This window comes from Pieris brassicae, chromosome 2 (assembly GCF_905147105.1).
Source record: "Pieris brassicae chromosome 2, ilPieBrab1.1, whole genome shotgun sequence".
Classification (NCBI taxonomy): domain Eukaryota; kingdom Metazoa; phylum Arthropoda; class Insecta; order Lepidoptera; family Pieridae; genus Pieris; species Pieris brassicae.
The window spans coordinates 8,444,287-8,464,144 of record NC_059666.1 but is presented as its reverse complement, the minus strand read 5'-3'; the positions used below and the strand labels follow the sequence as shown (position 1 = coordinate 8,464,144).

The window sequence follows — 19,858 nt, the reverse complement described above, 5'->3', positions numbered from 1 at the left end:
CTAACAGAAGGCTAATCACCTATAGTCTGATACTTATTTAAGATTGTAATGTAAAAGTAAAAGACGAAAAACTAAGAGGGCAAGGCTTACTAGACTTTGTTACTGGTTCTCATTGGTAGGTTGTTAAAGTTATCGATATTTCTGAGTTTTCTTTATTCACAATGTATACCACATTGTAAAATAAGTAACTAAATTAAAGCACACGTCTTATAAGGAGAAGGCAAAACGTTCGGGATGTGTGGGCGGAAGCGCGCTCCACAAAGCACGACGACCGATGAGACTTCGTGCGATATGCTACACTTCTTTTAACAACTATTCTGATTTTATCAAAGTTAAAATTATGTTGAAAAAATAAGAAGAAAGTTAATTTTAAAAAGCGAGCGTCATTAAAAATTTATCTATATTTTGTAACGTCAATTTTAGACTATGAAATATTATTGTCTGTCATTATGATTTTTTGTCAATAGATATTTATAATCAGTTATTGCGTCGTTATTATATTCAAACGTTGCGTAATTGTTATAAAGTTTAATATTGATATCCGGTTTCAAAAGAATTTACTAAGCCATGGCTTCAGACGAGAGTGCTGAAGTATCCACGGGACCAAGTTCCACTGCTACCACTGATCCATCAAAGTTAAGTATTGCTGACTCCCTATCGAAAGTAAGCAGGGCCACTTTCTCTTTTATGGAAGCTAGACAAAATCATAACGTAATAGAGAAAGGGGTTGACTTTACACCTGACGATATTGTGGATCCCGACTACGTCACTATGTTTGACACATTTTCACACGCTGCTTTTGAAAGTAAACCTAGAGCACGTAGCGAAGTCGCACTCAAAGGTAAGTCTAAATCCACCACTGATATGGGTATGAAAGTATTCGCCACCACTATCTCCCTTGACGACATTCATATCGATTACACACAAAATACTGAAGAAGGAGTCATTCCAGACGACGTTGACTTAGAATTAGCACCTTCAGCATTTTATCTACCGAAAGATTATCCTATCATGTCTTATCCCCCAGAAGTATTAATTGTTCTGAAAGAAACAGACACACAGTTTATGTTTGAACTACCTTGCTTCACCTATGAAAAGGGTACTTCGGAAGCTATCGTTGTAGAAGAAGAAAACGAATTTTATCAGTATATAACAGTAGGCAAAGGCAGAAACAGAAAAATGGTGGTCGAGGAGACACAAACTGAACAACGCGTGACTCAAACTCGTCATACATTGGCTACAAGACCGCAAAAGAAGAATGCCATAGTTTTTGCATCAATGTGGGATATGCACGATACTTATGCTAGACTTGCGAGGGTGAAACCAGCGGAGGAACCAGATGAAATGGTAATGTACCAGTCAGCGGCACCAACGTTACTTCGCAAAAGATCTAAAGTAGTAGACACCACTAATGATAAGGGATATAAAACATTCGCTGAAATCGGAAACACACCAGAGTTCTTTGATGCTGTTTTATTAACAGAACGTGTTCTTGCAACCCTCGAGTATTCAAGTCAACAGAAGAAGTTTCGTGGCCTCGTAAGTATTGATCCTCTTTCACTTGATTTAATTTATATTTATTCCTTGAAACCTCTTTGGACGTTTGAATGTGATGAAACTGCTAACCGACCAATAACAAGCATATCTTTCAATCCAAAAAACAAAAATATTCTAGCCGTAGGCTATGGAAAGTACACATATGCTGATCAGTTCTCTGGTTTAGTATGTATATGGTGTACTAAAAATCCCTGTAAACCAGAACGAACATATAATTTTCAAGATCCCTTAACTTCAGTGGCATTTTCTGATAAAAATGCTAATTGGTTGGGATGTGGATTTGCAAATGGCGATGTCCTTATTTTGGACGTCACCTCGTATACAATAAAAACAATTGCAAGAAGTAAGAGAGATACAAACCCATGTTTTGAACCAATTTGGGCAATATGTTGGCGAGACATAGATAGGGATAACCAATATTTGATGACTACATGTCAAGACGGAAGAATTAATAGGTTTACTAGTACCAAAACTCATGATTTCATATGTACACCTATGATGCGTTTATCGACCGTGGAAGGGCAGATGAAAGGTCTAGTAACACCCAAGCAATGTTTAAAAGTCGACGTGCCTATCACCAGATATCCCGCAGCATTGTGTATGAAGTGGCATCCTTTAGTAGAACACATATACCTTGTTGGAACGGATGAAGGTTGTATACACAAATGTTCGACACACTATTTAAACCAACATATGGATGTTTATAGGGCTCATTCGGGACCTGTGTACAGTATGGAGTATTCACCGTTTATGGATACATTGCTAGTATCATGTGGGGCCGATAACGCTATTAGGTTGTGGATAGAAGGTATGGACGATGTTATAATGACATTAAACTGTCCAAGTGCTGTATTTGACATTGCATTTTGCCCTATTAACTCGACAATCTTGATATCAGCTAGTGGTAATGTGTTATCGATTTGGGATTTGCGCCGCAAAACGCATATCCCTTGTGCCGAATACACGTTTCCTCCTAGTGTATCTTTAATGTATATTAAGTTTTCGCCATCCGGTGATAATGTTTTCGTAGGAGATACGTTAGGGCGCATACACACCTTCCATTTGGAAGATACCCCGATACCGCCATTCTACCAAAAAGAGCTATTGGACGAAACGATCAAAAAGGCTCTATGCACGAGACCTCAACTTTTGAAGCAGCTCGACAAGTTAAAGAAAATGAAACAGAAGTGAGGAATGTGAAACTACGTCATTTAGACGCTACGACTGTGATAAAACTAATTATGATCTAATTTAATGTATTTATTATAAAACATTTTACATTATACTTAAATATAAATTGAATATTAACTAGTGTTTGGAATACAAAAATGCAAATATAAATAGAATAACAACAAAAATTGACTAGGGTTTGTTAGACAGCATTTGGAATTGATATTCCTTTTTCAGTTCCTTGAGATTTGTTTCAAGAATCGCAACCTGAAACAATAACCAGTTAAAAATAATAAATATTGTTAAAGAGGAAAAGTAAATTATTTTATGACTTGTAATTTTCAGGAGCCAATTGTTTTCTATTTCTCAGTAAAATATATTTTTCCCTGTGATCATTAAAATACCTAAATCTAAAGTCTGAATGTACTTAATAAAACCAGATTCTTAAACAAGGATTTAGTTTTTTTATAAGCAAAAGCGGCTTCTATAGAATAATTTACGACTTGTATGTAGTTATAGTATTTGGGTTGGGGCGACTTTTAAATTATACATTTAAGATACCGTAATATACTACATATATATACCGAAATGAATTTAGTAATTTTTAGGTCTAAGACTTTAGACTTTAGGTTTCTTCAAGATGCACATTCAACGAGCACGAGTAAGTTTTAAAAAAAATGGTTTGAATTTGCTCCTAAGACCTCAGGAATGAGAGTCGTCCGCACAACGTGGTTAATTAAGAAAACCAAATTATAAAATATACCTCTTCGAATCTCAGTTCCTTTCGAGCATCTTTAATGTATCCTCTAATAATATTCATTTGTTCTAGCAATGGATTATCGTCATCATGCTGTATTTTGCTTGTACCACTTCCATTCCCACTTCCCTCTCCCTCTTTCCAATCTCTATCTCTTTCTGCGCGTCGCCTCTCGAGTTCCACTTGTCTTTGGGCCTTCTCATATCTCTCTTTACGAACCTCTTCAATTTGGGATTCCGTTGGGAGTTTACGTAATGATAGTAATTCTTCCTAAAAAATTATATATTATCTTTTAATTTTAGGCAAACCATCCACATGCAGGAACACGAACAACATATTAGTCAAAGATTTTACTAGAAATAATTTACAAAAAAAAATCAGGAGATGTCGCTTTTAGAATTTATGAAAAAGATTATAATCTTACAATTTAATAAGTATATTAGACTATTAAGTAATTTTTTTCTATAAAAAATATTATATTAAAAGAAAAATGCAATGATTTAAAATTAAATAAACATTCTCAAACCTTGATAAAATGTGCTGCAGCCTGTCTTATAGAGTTCTGTAGTTTTGCCTGCCGTGTGCCTGGCTCAGCCGGATATCCTGCAATCTTTTTGCTAAGTATGTCAATTCCCTCTGCTTGTTTACCAATCTTGCCTCTCATTGCATTAACATCTTGCAAATTGTATGTAGTCTCACCATCAAAGAGGCTTTGACACATCTAAAATATTAAGCAATAAATTAGTTTAATTAAAATTTAAATAATAATTCAATTACCAAATAGAATATAGATTTCATATAAAAAAATAATAACCTTTTCATACATAGCGACAGCTGGTTTTGCCTGGTCCATCAAATTCCTCATCTGTTCATAAGTTGACATAAGTGGTGTTTTAGCATTACGACTCTCTTGGACTTGTTTTCGTAATTCAACTAGATTATAACAATGCTCACACAGACGGAGACCAGTCTTTTCTGATACTTCTTGAGTAGTTGGTGGTTGTGAAACAGATGGATCTACTATAGCCTCTGAAAATTTAACGCATTTTGAGTAAATTTTTTATTATTACCAATCAACAAATGCTATTATTTATTATTATATATTAGCCCTTTTAGTGCCAAAAAGCCCCGTCATGCGGCTTTCACTAATTGAGAAAAATTACAGGGTCGGGTTAGCGCTCTTTTTTACAGTGAATATGTTAAATTTCTATGTTTTTATTATCATAGAATAAATAAAAATATTTTCTGAAGAAAATGTTGAAAAGATTATGAATATTGGTGGATAATAACAGAAATGGTGAATTTTTTCACATAAAAATGCACATTTTACCATATATTTGTAAAATATGTATGGCACTAAAAGGGTTAGTATGGTGAATTGACCAGCTTTGCTGTACTGTGAGAACACACCAACTTAATGAAGTGCAGAGAGTGTATCTGGTATAAATTCTTATTGTAGGGTATAGTTCCTACTGTTGGAGATTTATTTGTTTGTAATCTTGCTGACTTCACAAGAGCTTCTTGTTTTATTATTCATTATAAGATGTATATATATATATAATATGGGTACATACATTGAATAATCCTGGTGTAGGTATTATTTTGTAGTAATAAAACTGTAATGTTAATAATGATATGGGAAAATAAATATAAGTTAATTTGATCTGTGGCTCAAGGCTTATAAGCATTATAGTTACTATTTATAAACAAATACTCTCATTATGAACTGGATTAATTTAACTTAAAATAGTATTTGTATTAACAAAGAAAAACTTACTAGCTACACTGAGGTCTAAAAACAGAGAACAGTCATGGCAAAGTATAGAACCACACAGCCTGCAGTGGTGTTTTCTTCTAGTAAGATTAAATGATTTAGCACAGTTGGGACATAACTTTACAGAAGATCCATCTAGCCATGGAACAACCTTAAAATAACATAAAATGTCATAGATATGTTCATATGTTCAAACTTTGATCAATCAAAAATTAAACAATAAAATGTTACCTCCTGTTCATGTTGTTTTCTCTGGCTTGCTTCATTGGGCATATTACACACTAATTTGTCTAGCCTAATCAGTAATTTGTTAGTTTCAGTAGCATATCGTTCTAGCCTAGCTACTCTCACGGCTCGGAAATAGTCAATTGAGCTTCGATAAACTCCGACAGTTTGTTCTTCTTGTACATAAAATGTATCCTGTATATTGAACTTCAAAGCACGGTCAAACGTTTCCTTTAAATCATTTTCATCGGCATTGAGTATAATTTTTTTAGCTTTACCAAATATGTCTTTTAGGGACCTCAGTAAATCTTGCTCTTCTTCGTGTTGGGTTTCGAAGTGACTCGTAAGCTGGCTAGCTGATTTTAGGTCAGCTTTGCAAATAGGGCAGAGGAATCCTTCTAGAATCTCATCATCATTTGCAGCTGCCATTTTTATATTTATTTTTTCTTCAAGACATATTTCAAATTTACTTGCAAAATATTATTTTGAATTTTCCTTTAAGTAAATAGAAAATCCTCCCCTATTTGGAGTATTTAGCTGTCATGGTACGTCAATGTCTTATCGCAGTAAGATTGACATATTACGAAGAACATGCAACAGATAAAATTATGTATTTTATACAATAGCAACTATGCAAATAACCTTTATTATTATGTTCGTTTTAAAGAATCCTGTTATAATTAATTTGTTACATCTTTCGTAAAAATTCTCCCGACTCGACGACACGGAAAGTGTATCTGTTAAATACGAATGTGATAATGTAAAAAATTTTTTTTTTTATATAGACGACAATATTAGATTATAATATATACATGACCTCTTTACCTATATATATATATAAATATAGGTAAAAAGTTTGGTAGCATCGTGCCAGCAGTTATCAGCTACCAACACTGCCTTGCAGCTGCCCCATGGATTTTAAGGCATAATTAAGGTCTTTTTCCTTTGACTATCTTGACTTGATAGTGTTTAACCATTAGGTCCTGAGTTTGGTTACAAGTATTAAAAATATAAAATACCTATTGAAAACTTCTGCGCTTTTAGTCCTATTAAGATGTAGTTGTTTTGATTTTGTGTTAATAAAGATAAATAAAAACACGACTTATATAACAGATTTAATAAATTCGGTAACAGCGATAAATTTTTCCTTTAATTCACTGATATCTAAGTCAGGCCATTGTTTTTCTATAATCCTTATGACTGCTTGTCCTGTTAGCCTTGCAGACGACAACTGCTGATCAGCTTGAAGTATTTTTCCTTTTTCTTCTGCAGACATTTCTTGTCGAGCCTTTATACTGTAATCGATCATATCCTGAGTTATGTCTATTACCATTTTACATGTACTAGGATCATTGGCCCATTTGCCAGTCTGAAATGGGAAAAAGGTACGTGACATAATTTTGTTTTATGTAAACTATAAGCAAAAATTTCACATTTCTATATAAAAATATTAATTATATTACAAACAAATTGTATGTATTTGAAGCCTTACCTGTGCAATGCACCCATAGGTTTTTAACAACCTTTGTGCCTTCAGTAAGTATGTAGGGCTGATATAAGAATATAATTGCCATATCTCCCCATTACTGGGATGAATTGATGTTATCCGTCCAAAGAGTTCCTGTACTCGTTTTCTAAATCTAAAATAATGGGAAATATGTAGAATAATAATTATAATATCTTTTAAATTGAGTTAGTCCCTAGTTAGTCTATACTAATATTTATTACATTAAAGTTAGAAGCTTAAAGATAAACTACAGATTCTCTACTTCACGATCCACAAAAAAAATATGTAAAGATTTACATATTTATAGGACCAATTTTAATAGTGGATAATCCGATACCGATATATCGTCGATATTTTAGTTGCCGATACGATACTTTTTAAATTTTGCGCTTAAATAAAGTAATGTAAACCCGCATCTTGTGTGATCTAGTTCGTTGCAAACTATGCACGGACTATCTATGCCCAGTAAATCCCCAGTTTGTTGTCACTCTCACCCACGTATTTTTTTGATACCAAATTAAATAAAATACAGAATAACCAAAATTATTGTCGGCATCGGTATCGTTTCGACCAAAAAGTATCGATGCATCCCTATGTAAAATCTTTTATTGTGTTAATTGATTTTCCTTCAAAATTTTATAATATTATTTATAATGAATATGGAAATATGCCTTTTAAAATATATCAAATCTTAATTAAATTGAAAACATGGCTCAACGGATTGCAACATATATGTATTCGACGAAGATTGAGTACTAATAATTTGCCCGTTAAGTGTGTGTGGTGTGTGGGGGTGGTGTGTGAAAGAGTGTGTGGGGGGTGGTGTGTGAAAGAGTGTGCGTTTTTATGTTATCTTAAATTCAATTTCTAGTAAGAATTTTTTTTATAAAGTGCATACCTTTCATTACTCTCCTTATCCAACTCTATCCTTTCCTTAATTATTTCATTAACAAGTAAAGCCAATACTTTGACGTCTTCGTACTTATTCTGAAGGTCTATTGTGCGATGAATGCCTCTAATGACGTCGTCAAAATGTTCCGTCTCCAAACTAACTGTTATTACGTTTGTCCATAACTGAAAATAACATTTTTCTAGAAATATAATACAATCTCAATTCCTCCCATTACACTTATATATTACTCAATCGTTTTAGCGGTTCAATTTTTTTATATAAAATGGCTTAACATAGTCTATGTTCGTTCCGTCATGTAACAAAAAAACTAAATTTAATTGATCTAAAAAATGGAAATTAGAATTGGATGGGAAAAAATTTAATGAACAAATGAAAAATTCTGTCTTTGAAGAGATTTCACTTAATACCTTTTGAAATACATAGAAGAAAATAAGAGTTCTAACACATTTTTGCAGTAAAATGTAATAATTTGAATAAATGCTTTGATTGTGGCTCAAGATTTGTAAGATGTGTGTGCTTTTATAGTTTATACACTGCCACCTAAGTGCGGTTCGCATAACGGATTTTTTTTCATACATCAGTGATTACGACAAACGTTAATGACATAAAAGTACAAACTAGCTGAATATAAATGTTATATACAGTGTTAACTCTATACTCTAACGAAACTGAAGGAACTGTGCATTTTATGACGTTATAAAGAGAATAAAAACGTATAGATAATCCATGACTCCTACTTATTAGTCATGGTAAAAACAGTCTACACGTCTACAAGCAATCCCAAGTTGTAAACAAAAGAACGAATTTCTTAGAAAGTTCGTATGCATGATGCCGACAGTCCAGTTTATTGCGGGCTAGGATGATAAAGACATAAGAACGTTCACAGCTGTGGAGTTTTTACTAATTTTAGCAACTTAAAAAGTACTTTATCACTCAATTATTGTCGTTATTGAGAGTGGGTGTACTGCTATGTAGATTGTATCATTGTATGGTAGACAAGCTGCACCAACCAAAGCCAATTTGATTTCAACGCTTTCAGAAGTTCGTCGTGAAATCGAGGGACGTTATATGGAAATTACATTGTTAATGAAGCTACCTTCCAATTATCATAATTATATCTTAGAGCCTCCATTAGGGCTCTATAGGCTCTGTCCTTTTCGCCTTGCATCATATAAACTTTGGCCAAATTGTTCCATGCCTCGAAAGTATTCGGCTGTAGATACGTATATCGCCTGTATGCTTTACCAGCTAACTCCCACTTCTCTGTCGTAAGAGCTGCGAAGCTGAAAAAATCATTATTTTAAAGTGATTTCTTACTGTTTTAGTAGTCGTGCATTGATCTAGTCAGTTAAGATATATCGATAATCGTATTAGGATAACTAAAATACATATTTTATTTATTTATTTATTAACACATCGTTACATAACAATACAAAAAATTGAATATAATTAAATCAAAAGGAGGGTAACTGGCAGCCTTATCGCTTTCGAGCGATCTCTTCCAGGCCAAAACTGTGAGTAAAGAAAACAAATGTATTAAATTACATAAGATAGGCAAGAAGTGCAAAAATACATGTTATATACACAGTTATTAAGGCAAAACTAAACAGGAACAAAAAAAACTAAACTAAAAACATGATACATTATTTAGTACGAGTTTAAAACTTTTTACGTTCTTTAGAAGTGATTGTTTCGTAAATAGTCGTAATAACGTGTAATCGTCATTCAGAAATGTTTGAAATTAGAACACGATTTTGTAATACTTAAAAAAATAAATAATTACCCCAGCCTTAGCCAAATATGATCTTGTATGGCATTAATTTGGAGAGACATTTCATAATGCGGAATACATTCATCGTATCGCTTGCGGTCGAAAAGAAAATTGCCCCAGTGGCGTTGCGCCCGGCTGCTCTTGTGTTCGGAATACTCCCAGGCCTTATCATACCACGTTACTTCATCTAAAAACAATAAAACGATCTTGATCAGCGCACCCTGGATGCATATCGAACCATAGAGCCCGGCGAAAAAAACACATCTTTGGAAAGAGACATCAGATGAGGTATCATACAGCGTTATCTCTTCTCTCTTCTCTCTATCTCTAGTGACTACACTATGTTATTTTAAAAAGGAATTTATACAGTTATATATAGTTCTGCTGCGAACCATAATAAAACAACAATAAAGTATAATCAAAGATTATTAAAAATTCTGATAATCAAGATATCTATTGGGTGTGCAATATTTAGCTCCGGATGATATATAAGCATTTATAAATATTAGTATTCCTCCAATCAAAAACATTTTCTCAATTTTATAAAGTTAATTGACTGAGTAACAATTACGACTCTTTAAGGATCCTGTCGATTTTGTGAGCAGCATTTTTATTTATTCAATTATGTATTTGTATGCACTGTATACAGTTAAGAATAATTAATAAGCTAATTGATTTTATATTTCATTAAAAACTTTTTGTAAATTTTATTAATAATTGTTTACCTGTAGCATCTCCTAAAAGGCAGTACAGCTTCACTGTTGGCTGTATGTCAATCTGCTGTTGAATAACCTCTGCAGCCTATAAATTTTATCACAATCATATACATTAGGAGAACAATTATCATTGTAGCCAATAAATCAAATCATAACTGTAATTTTTTCTTATATAACTTATAGGGTAAAATATAAAAATATGTTCAGAAGAATTAATCCTTTACTATATAAACTTACTACCTAAAACATGTCAACTATTTGAAACAACAAACTAATATACTAGTGCACTATACAAAATGGTGATTACCTTATGCCTTAACTGAAGTAGAGTGTAGCACACAATAACATCTTCCCAAAGCTGTAACTTCTGATATTCCTCTAAGGCTGCCTTAACCAGACCCAAACTGAGATAAAAATCAGCTAATTGTTGCCGCCACGTCCACGCACATGGCAATCCTGATGCCCAGAGGTATGATAGTCTGTAAAATTTATAATTCCAATTTTAAATGTAACTCACTGACAACTGCTGTAAGCATTTGTAGTCTGTGGGGAAAGAGAATAGTATTTGAGCATGACGCAGAGATAGAATACCTTTTCTTTGTTGACAACAATGTTGAGTCTTTTTATATACATTCATCATCTTGATACCTTACACGAAAAAAGTATAATTTTTTGTGAATAACTACAATTTATAACATTATTATTAATAAATTATATATTAAACTAAATATAAGTGATGAGAACCTCACCCTCACCTGTTAGTAGCAGATACCACAGCTTTTTCATTGACTATAGTCTCACATTGCAACATAGCTCTCTCAACAGTTCGCTTATGATTAGCTTCTAGTTTACAACGGATTAAAAGTGCTGCAACACGGCTAGCCCAAGGCCCATTCTTTTGATTCAATACAGCATCTATGTATGGACATAGTTCCTCTTCTAATAAAGCATCTTTTGGCTGGGATTTTTGGAGGTATTGGCTAAAATAATTGTAAAGGGATATCAGCATTACAATTCAATAGTATTAAAACATTATTTGCAAGTCAAGTTAGAAAGTCTTAGAAGTATATTAATTTCAAATAAGTTTGTTGGTTAGTTACCTGGTTTGTATAATTTGATGATTACCAGACTAATATTGTGAATCATGTTATTAATTATTGATATTTAAATAGTATATCCTACACTTTTTGCCTACAAATAAAATGTATCAAGGACTATACCCAGAAATCATCAAGATGTGTTTAAAGGAAATAAATCATATTTACTCACACAGTTAACAAACAAAGTGTCTGTTCTAAGCTTGGCAGTTTTGCTTGACTTAACTTCTCATTAAACTCAACTTTATCCAATCTTACATCATCTTGTAGCTCAACATTATGAGGTAGATCTGAAGAACCATGGCTATCTTCAGCTGAGACCCGCTCAATGTTAGAATCTAATTCACTTGTTAATGCCAATTGTGGGAGGGCATCTTGCTGAAATTTTGTACGTTTTCCCAAGATACCTAATAAAATAAATTAGTCATAAGATGTGTAAATCAATAAATATTATTATTGAAATAGTTATTAAAGACTTCTAAAATACCTGTCAATTCTAATTTTAACCCAGCAATCTCCTTGGCTTTTAATAGATATTCTTCCACTTTTTCTATTCTATCATACACCACATATGCTTGTGCCATTTCTAAATAAAGCAATACTTGTAGTCTTGGATCATTTATAGACTTAAACATATTATAGAGCTTTGCAATAATTAAGTCAATATTTTTGTACAGGGTAGCAGTTTTGTCTTCAAGGACTCTTTGATGCACAATTTTACTTCTTAACAACCACCAGTTATTTACCTGTCATAGTAAAATTATTTCACTAAAAGGTTTGTTGTACTAAATAAAAAAATCAATATTATTGTTACTTATAATTTACAAAATTACGAGTCAAGTAAACATTTTTTCAGCTAAAATTACAATTAATAACAAAAACATCATAATTAGTTCACAAATAATATTATGTTAAAGTTAAAAATAGAAAAGAGAAATTATCATTTTTGTCCACTTTTAATTGAAAAATATCTTACCAAATTTTCTTGAATACAACTCAATGCAGATAAAACTTGCATTGAGAAATATAATAATTCAGGATATACAATGTTACTATGAACTGGCTCTGAATTACTTTGTAACTTTAAAGCTGCATCAAGATTGCTTGGCCATAAACTTTTAAAATAATTATTTATACTTAATTCATCCGCATGTGGATTCCAATTTTTTTCACAAAATGTCAATAATGCACTTATGGCTAGATGAAGGATATCATTGAAAGTATTTTCTTCATCTTTATATTTTTTTAAAACCTCTTTCAGCTGATCAATTTCTAAGCCTGATTCTAATAACTCCTTACACAAATCAAAATTTTCAATATACCATAAACCATTCCATAAATTTCTGATAGGTTGAGAATCTGAAACACAAACATGAGACAGGCTTTATCACGAATAAGCGATTTCTTCCAGACAATCCAGTCACAGAAAAATATTGACCGATGAAATTACTCTAACAAACTATTACTGACAAATTTTTGGTTTGAGGTTAAGAAATTTATTAAGGTTAATACGTAAAAAAATATTCTCATCTAGTGAGGAAGGATTGTAATGGCAAAACATTACCAAAAAACATTAGAAAAAACAAAAATTATTGTTGCATTTCATACCTGTATCTTGAATTTGTGTGTCAAAATTGCAGAGAAGTAATAGTTTTTCTCTTGCTAAAATCATTTTATTTTCTAAACTTTAAGATGGTTATTTTTAGAGATCGTATTTTTTATCATTTAGTTTTTCGAATTGTATTGATTTGGCTCAAAAAAAAATATTTTTTGAGTTTATGGCCTGGTATCCTAGACCGTTTGGCCAAGTCTTGAGTATTTTTAATAATTAAGAATCGATTTTCAACTTTATAATTACAGAGATTATTGATATTACGTATAGGTAGAAAAACATGTGGAATTTATGACAAATTTGTAGTGGCTGAGACATGGCAAAATTTTAATCTATTCTGTGGTTTGGAGATAGCTCTAGATATAGCTTTTGGATTTGCTTAAGCTCTAAATTTTATCCTAATGCATAAAATGATAATAATAAAACAAGTTTGTCATTGTTATTTTTTTATAAATTGGCCAACAATTTGCTTTTAGGATATCTCAAACTCAAAGGCAAAATAACTTTATTCATGTAGGTAAAAAAGTACACTTATGAACGTCAGAAAAGAAGTTAAATTAAAAGTAAATTTACATCTGTCGTTCCCGTTACAAAATCTAATAATGCTATATCTGTGGTTTGTACGTATTGACTGTGATATACACAATTTTGGGTGGTGAGTGGCGACAACTGACATTAAACCATGAAAAATTAGGAATGGTGGGCGAGTGTCATAAAGTTTTAGGTTAAGTGCAAACAATATGAATTTAATATAAAATATAACTTGAATCATCCAAAAATAGTGTTATTATATAAAATGGATTCAGTGCTTCTTGTAGTTACTACAGTGTTATGTTCGTTACTATTGTTAAAATTAATTTACAATTTACGGTAAGTATTAAAGAGGTTATACTTATGTCTTTCCCGCCTCACAAATAATGTTAATTTTACATAAAATTAAAATTTTAGGTCAACATTGCGATGGCGAGTAAACTGTTGGTTTTGTAATAGTAATTTTTGGGTTAAATTCATTAACCGCAATAGTTGGACGTGTCCAAAATGCGAACAATACAATGGATTTACGAAGGTAAGTTTTTTGTACATTCAGGTAGAAATTTGTCGAAACATGTTAATGTTAAACGAACCTTACAGATTGAAGTGTAGTTTATAATCATTACTTAAGTCATTTTTGCAAGTATAAGACTATGACAATATTTCAGGATGGTGATTATAATAAACCAATTATAACTGTAAATAATGAACACAATGCACCAAATGCCTTTAAAAGAAGCCCACCCAAAAATGGTCTTTGCAAAATGTGTAATATTAACCAACAGTTAAAAGTTACACAGCTTGCTAATTTTGTTCCTATGAATGAGAAAAATTTTGAACATGAAATTGAATTGTACAAGTAAGTAGTGTTGTATACTATTATTGTTCTTTTGGCAAGTCACTGTATCTTTATTTAAGATTTTTATATCAACATTATCATATAGCTAAAACTTTTGTATTACGTACCCTTATGATTGTTTGTTTTGAGATAAGATATAAAACAATTTTGTCTTATTATCCTTAGTAAAAGATAAATTCTGAAACATTATAGAAGTTCTATATTTTATATATTTCTGATATTAAAGAGATAAATATATTGTTTTCATTAGAAATAATTTAAATAATATAACATTAATACATTTACAGATCACAACTGGAAAAAGCTTACAAATTATGTAGTCCATGCAAAAAAGTCATACAAATGAAGTTGCACAAAGAGAAAGAATCAATGCTGGGTTCAAAACTATTGCTAAATCGCACACCTAAGAAATCTAAAACACGAAAGGAAAAACAAAATGAATTACTCCATCACATTATTAATAATATATCAAAAGCTGTTGCTGGGATACTTATAGTACTAGTGATTGTTGAGTTTAATGAGAGCATAAAAGTTCATGATAATTTATACAGTACAATAAGCAATGTCAAAGCAATTATATATAACTTAATAGAAAGAGTTTTATCTATAGTAAAAATGAAGACATTGATGACATTCCCTCAATTAGAGCACTATTTTTATGATTTTGACAATACAATCTATGTAGATTTTATAAGTTTCATTGCTGGGCATAACAAAGTGATCCAGAAAGGCCTAGGTGGCTTTGTATGTACCATGCAAATAGTTGGACACTTCTGGAACATAAATAAATTAAAATATTCTATTGGTATTGACTTACTGTGGACAGTATTTGTAGCTACCTTTTTATATCACAAGTTGACTGGAAGTTTATTAATAATAAGTTCAATTAAAGTGAGTATAATGTTTACTTTATTATTAACATGTTGATAGCTCATATCTCTAAATGATTAAATTAAATAATCAATTCTTTTCAGTTGTGTGCAGTGGTAGCAGTACTCTTTATTTACAAAAGTATGAAATCAAAAGTTATAATTGATCCAGAGACAACACCAAAGAAAACCAAGAAATCAGTGATTGGATCAATCAAGATACATCAAGATCAAGACATTTCGTTTGATACAGATGATGATGTCTCTCTCAGTAAATTTGGTTTGCACAATTTTACTAGCTCTTCTAATGAAACTCTAAGCCCTTTAAACAGTAGCTCCAAAAGTGGCAGATCATTTACTCCCCGTAATGACAGCTTATGGAGTAAACCAATGCACAATTCCACATTCACTATTAATTCAATGACAACCAAAAGCCCATCACCATTTAGCAAGACAGTATTTGTGAAGCCTGAATTCAATAAATATCAGAAATTAGTAAAAGACGAGTCCGATTCCGATCTCGACGAAAGTATAAGTTCCTTGTGTATAAGCAGTCCCAAAAAGAAATCCGCGAAAACAAATCCCGTGTTTGCATTGAGAAAGTTTACAGCGTCGCCAAATTTCGCGACTCCTATGCCGATTAATCGCGGTCGACCTTTAATATCGCCCAGTAAATTAGGCACCTCCTGGGTGGCTGGGGGTTATTGGGGTTCAGACGGAGAGCGGTCTTTGTTTAACATAAACGGCAGTCGCTCCTCCAGCCAAAGTTCTGGCTTCGAGTCGCAAACTTCGAGTATGACCCAGAGAAATGTTTTTTCTCAACCTCCTTCTCGAGAGGAATCCATATGCGGCGAACCCGATAGATCTTCGGTTCTATTAGACAGATTTCAAAATTGCAATATGAACTACCAGAGCTCACAGAACTTTGCCCCATTATCGACACCCGTCTTCCCTCCAATGCAATATAACAACCACGTAAAAATACCTCAGCCGAGATTCCCTCAGGGTTTCTCTAATAATTTCAGTTCCGAGCACAATTTCAAAATTCCCGGCAGGTCCGGACTTATAAAGCTGCCTCAAATAGATTCGTTCACATCTAACTAATGCTCAACAGCTAGTCCTTACTAACTTTTGACTAATTTTATCTTTTATTCTTTGAACGATGTTTTTTGTACTAAAGTTCCATTGACTGCCATTATAATTAAGAAATGTTAAGTTATCACATTCATTAGTATGTAAGTGGTTGTGTATTATAAGTAGGCGTAAGTAATAATTTGCTGATCTCGTGTGGTGCCGGGCGACGCTATGAAAACATTAAGAATTATTCAATTGTTACAATTTTTATATGGACGTCACTGTCCTTATTTTTTCGATGTACATGGTTTTCTGACGACGAGCTTTATTAAAGACTTTCTGCTTATGTGAATTTCTGACGGAAAAGTTAAATACAAAGGTGTAGATTTTGTGATACTTATGTCGAATAAGTTTTATTTTCATATTTTTTTTTCTATACGTACAATTTATACGTAATTATTACAAAATTTAAGACATAATACAAAAGCTGTTACTCGTTAATCATGTGCACGGAGTGTTTTAAACAAAATGTGATATGTAAAGACTAGTAATTTTGCTGATAATGGAGTTAATGATTCTTGATGTTATCATTTTTTTTTTGTTTCGTTTTTCGGTTTTGTCATCTTGAAACGGAAACCTTTTGTAAAGCTCCTGGAATAAAATGAAAATATATCAAATTGTGTTTTATTTTAGAATATAAATCCAAATTAACTCTAATCATAATTACAATTTTTTTAATTTAAGAGTTGTGAGATAATATGTTTCCTCATACTACTGATTCCAATTACTGTATGTAAAATCCCTTAAATTTACTTAATATTTTATCTTGATTGCAATTTATACTGCTAAACCTAATACCTTGGACATACGACAATATAACTTACGAATCGCGTGCCCTCCTTTCGCACCGCTGAAGATACTGATGGGGTTGTGGAGGTACATAAGTATCCTCATAAAATGTGGAAGCGTAATCAGACACATCAGTACATTTCCATTCATGTTGTAGATATTTTCTTAGACCCCATTCAGTTGCATTTCCCTAAATATAAATTAGTATATTATACAAAATAAACGCTGAAATTTGTTTTTAATTACAAACAACAGATGTCTATTCATTACACTTGCATCAAGTAAATATTAATCTACGACTTACAAAACATTTAAATAAATCCGGTTGGGGATAGAATTGATGAGCACTACGCTTGTAATAACGCTGTTGCGGTCCACACAAAGGCTTTGGTAGATGGTTGTATACCAAGTCTGTTGTGGTTGCGTAGTTGCCGCACGAATCGTGACTGTCGTGTCGAATTATTGAATGAACATTGCCCTGTAAAGCGTAATTCTTTAGCCCTCAAGTTGAAGGCACATTTCTACAACTGTTAAGAAAACTATAAAGCTGTTAAAATTTGATGTTGTATTCCTGAGAATCGTATCCAGTATCGAAGGCGATACCACGATATGAAACTATTTGGCTCTGCGTTTACACCCAAATTAATTTGGCCACAGTGTATACAATTTAAAGTAATAAAGACATGGATTATATAGGCCAAAAATATTTTCTCAATTAATCCTTAGTTCTCTCCATCTATGACGATGTTCTAACGTTCTAGCTATGTTATTCGTTATTTTTTTAAATTTTGTTCAGTAGTTCATCAACAAAAAAAAATCAAATCTTTCTTCAAATATTATATTTGTTATTCAGAGTAATATGATTGATGATAATTTATTTACTAAATTCAATTTATGCATTAGTGTTACAATATAAGACACAACTTCAAATATATGCTGCTTTAGATATCCTAAGAAATACGAATGAGCTTTTTTTTCTAAAGAGTTGTCCGTCGCAAAATTCAATGATGGTCTTAATCGGTAGTTCGGCGTTACCTATTGTGCTTTTCTACAATAAAAAATAATACATTCTAGAATAATAGATCTTAAAATAATATAAATATCTCTTTCTTAACGGAAAAAAGCGCTTATGAAACCTGTAAGCTGTTTAATTTATTTAGTCGAAAATCGGGTTGTCGTGATTCGGGTTTTAGTTGTTCGTAATTAATCTCTTCTTTAGGTGGAAAATACAATGTTCCGCGTTTGGGACATTCTATTCTATCTTCTACCCAGTTACCTAAAATCAAATTATGATTTATTATTTTGAGTATTAAATAGATTTCGTTTTTCAAAAACTATACATTATGATATTTTATTTGCCCAGGCTTCAAAGCCATAATCTTGAGAGATATTTAAATACATATATGTAGTAACATAATATTTTTTCAAAGCTACCCAGACGCAGCCATAATACGATTAGAGGTTTAAATAGTACCTAAAAGAACTCCTGTGTCGTAAATTGGCCCTCGCTGGAGAGCTTTAAGAATTGCATCAGAACGGAGTGGTGATTTAGCTCTTGTACTAATTGTAGCCATATTGCTTATTTCTGTATTGTAAATAAATTTCGATGTTATATAAAAAGTATAATGACATGAAGTAACTAGGGTACTTATACAGTATACATAGAGTAGCAATTGCAGCCTGCAACTATTTAAATCTGTGGTTTTAATTCAAACATTTATATATTGTTTGCAATGTTCTGAACTCCCAACAAGCAATACTTGTTTTTAGTCTACATCACACAGGATAGACAAAGAGAAAGATTTAGGGTTGAGACTTAATGCATGACTCGAATCCATGTTTTTGTCATCTGGAAGTCACACTTCACAAACTGAGAATTAAAACTGTATTAAAAAATTTGATGTAAATTCAGTCAATTTCATATTTTATTATAATAAGAGACAATGTCTACATAGAAACAATAAAATTAAACAAATGATGTGAATATATTACAAAAAACAGTAGGTAATGAATGTGCATTCATGAACAAATGTACTTTTAATATTTTTCTAAAACAACAATTACCATAGCCAACAAGGCATCACATTGCAAAACATTACGAGAAATAGCATTTTCATATATTTATTATAAGCTTAATATCTAGTTCATCTATCTATATTTAATTGCCACTATCTTTAAAAACATATATATACTTCAATTTAATCAATAACAGAACATTATATTAAGAAAAATTATATGAAATTTTTAATCTCCAAAACCATTAGGTTTATATATTACATATGAATGTACTACATTAATATTCCAATGTATCAATCTGTTTCCATGGGCAAAGGCACATCAGGTCTTGGTAGCGACTGTAACAGTACATTTAGCTGACTCTCTAGTGGCCCAGCTTGCTTGACAATGTTCTTCATATTCTTCTCTATTTGCAGTAGATCTTGGTTTATAAGTTCCATATTCTGTGAATTTTTTAAAATCATATTTGAATGAAGTATTAATTTTTTAGGTACAACAAATGTTTGATGGGATTAAGTCTTATTGGAATTTAGAAGTTATTATGCTTCAATTTTGAGTTGA

The 19,858-nt window shown here is 31.9% G+C and overlaps 5 protein-coding genes across 5 annotated transcripts; 2 read left to right on the top strand and 3 right to left on the bottom strand.

The window, feature by feature from the left end:
• Nucleotides 1-493: 493 nt before the first annotated feature.
• On the top strand, nucleotides 494-2,929 carry LOC123720650 (dynein axonemal intermediate chain 4). The gene has a single exon (XM_045677349.1). It carries the CDS (start codon nucleotides 568-570, stop codon nucleotides 2,746-2,748), a length of 2,181 nt encoding a protein of 726 aa, XP_045533305.1. The 5' UTR covers nucleotides 494-567; the 3' UTR covers nucleotides 2,749-2,929.
• Nucleotides 2,850-6,015, bottom strand: LOC123720651 (rabenosyn-5). The gene is made up of 6 exons (XM_045677351.1): nucleotides 5,490-6,015; nucleotides 5,262-5,409; nucleotides 4,299-4,513; nucleotides 4,011-4,205; nucleotides 3,491-3,754; nucleotides 2,850-2,994 (listed from the first exon to the last, which is right to left on the bottom strand). Exons 1-6 carry the CDS (start codon nucleotides 5,910-5,912, stop codon nucleotides 2,920-2,922), a joined length of 1,320 nt encoding a protein of 439 aa, XP_045533307.1. The 5' UTR covers nucleotides 5,913-6,015; the 3' UTR covers nucleotides 2,850-2,919.
• A 570-nt stretch (nucleotides 6,016-6,585) lies between these two features.
• Nucleotides 6,586-13,386, bottom strand: LOC123720458 (tetratricopeptide repeat protein 27). The gene is made up of 12 exons (XM_045677067.1): nucleotides 13,096-13,386; nucleotides 12,464-12,846; nucleotides 11,975-12,233; nucleotides 11,660-11,894; nucleotides 11,146-11,370; nucleotides 10,698-10,869; nucleotides 10,400-10,475; nucleotides 9,687-9,861; nucleotides 9,000-9,186; nucleotides 7,889-8,064; nucleotides 6,976-7,123; nucleotides 6,586-6,852 (listed from the first exon to the last, which is right to left on the bottom strand). The coding sequence occupies exons 1-12, from the start codon at nucleotides 13,157-13,159 to the stop codon at nucleotides 6,586-6,588; spliced, it is 2,367 nt and encodes a 788-aa protein (XP_045533023.1). The 5' UTR covers nucleotides 13,160-13,386.
• A 387-nt stretch (nucleotides 13,387-13,773) lies between these two features.
• LOC123719987 lies at nucleotides 13,774-17,109 on the top strand. The gene is made up of 5 exons (XM_045676364.1): nucleotides 13,774-13,969; nucleotides 14,048-14,165; nucleotides 14,299-14,489; nucleotides 14,777-15,380; nucleotides 15,464-17,109. Exons 1-5 carry the CDS (start codon nucleotides 13,896-13,898, stop codon nucleotides 16,460-16,462), a joined length of 1,986 nt encoding a protein of 661 aa, XP_045532320.1. The 5' UTR covers nucleotides 13,774-13,895; the 3' UTR covers nucleotides 16,463-17,109.
• LOC123719988 lies at nucleotides 16,181-19,509 on the bottom strand. Its single transcript, XM_045676365.1, has 5 exons — nucleotides 18,756-19,509; nucleotides 18,418-18,557; nucleotides 17,586-17,759; nucleotides 17,317-17,471; nucleotides 16,181-17,083 (listed from the first exon to the last, which is right to left on the bottom strand). The coding sequence occupies exons 1-5, from the start codon at nucleotides 18,853-18,855 to the stop codon at nucleotides 17,020-17,022; spliced, it is 633 nt and encodes a 210-aa protein (XP_045532321.1). The 5' UTR covers nucleotides 18,856-19,509; the 3' UTR covers nucleotides 16,181-17,019.
• Nucleotides 19,510-19,858: the final 349 nt, after the last annotated feature.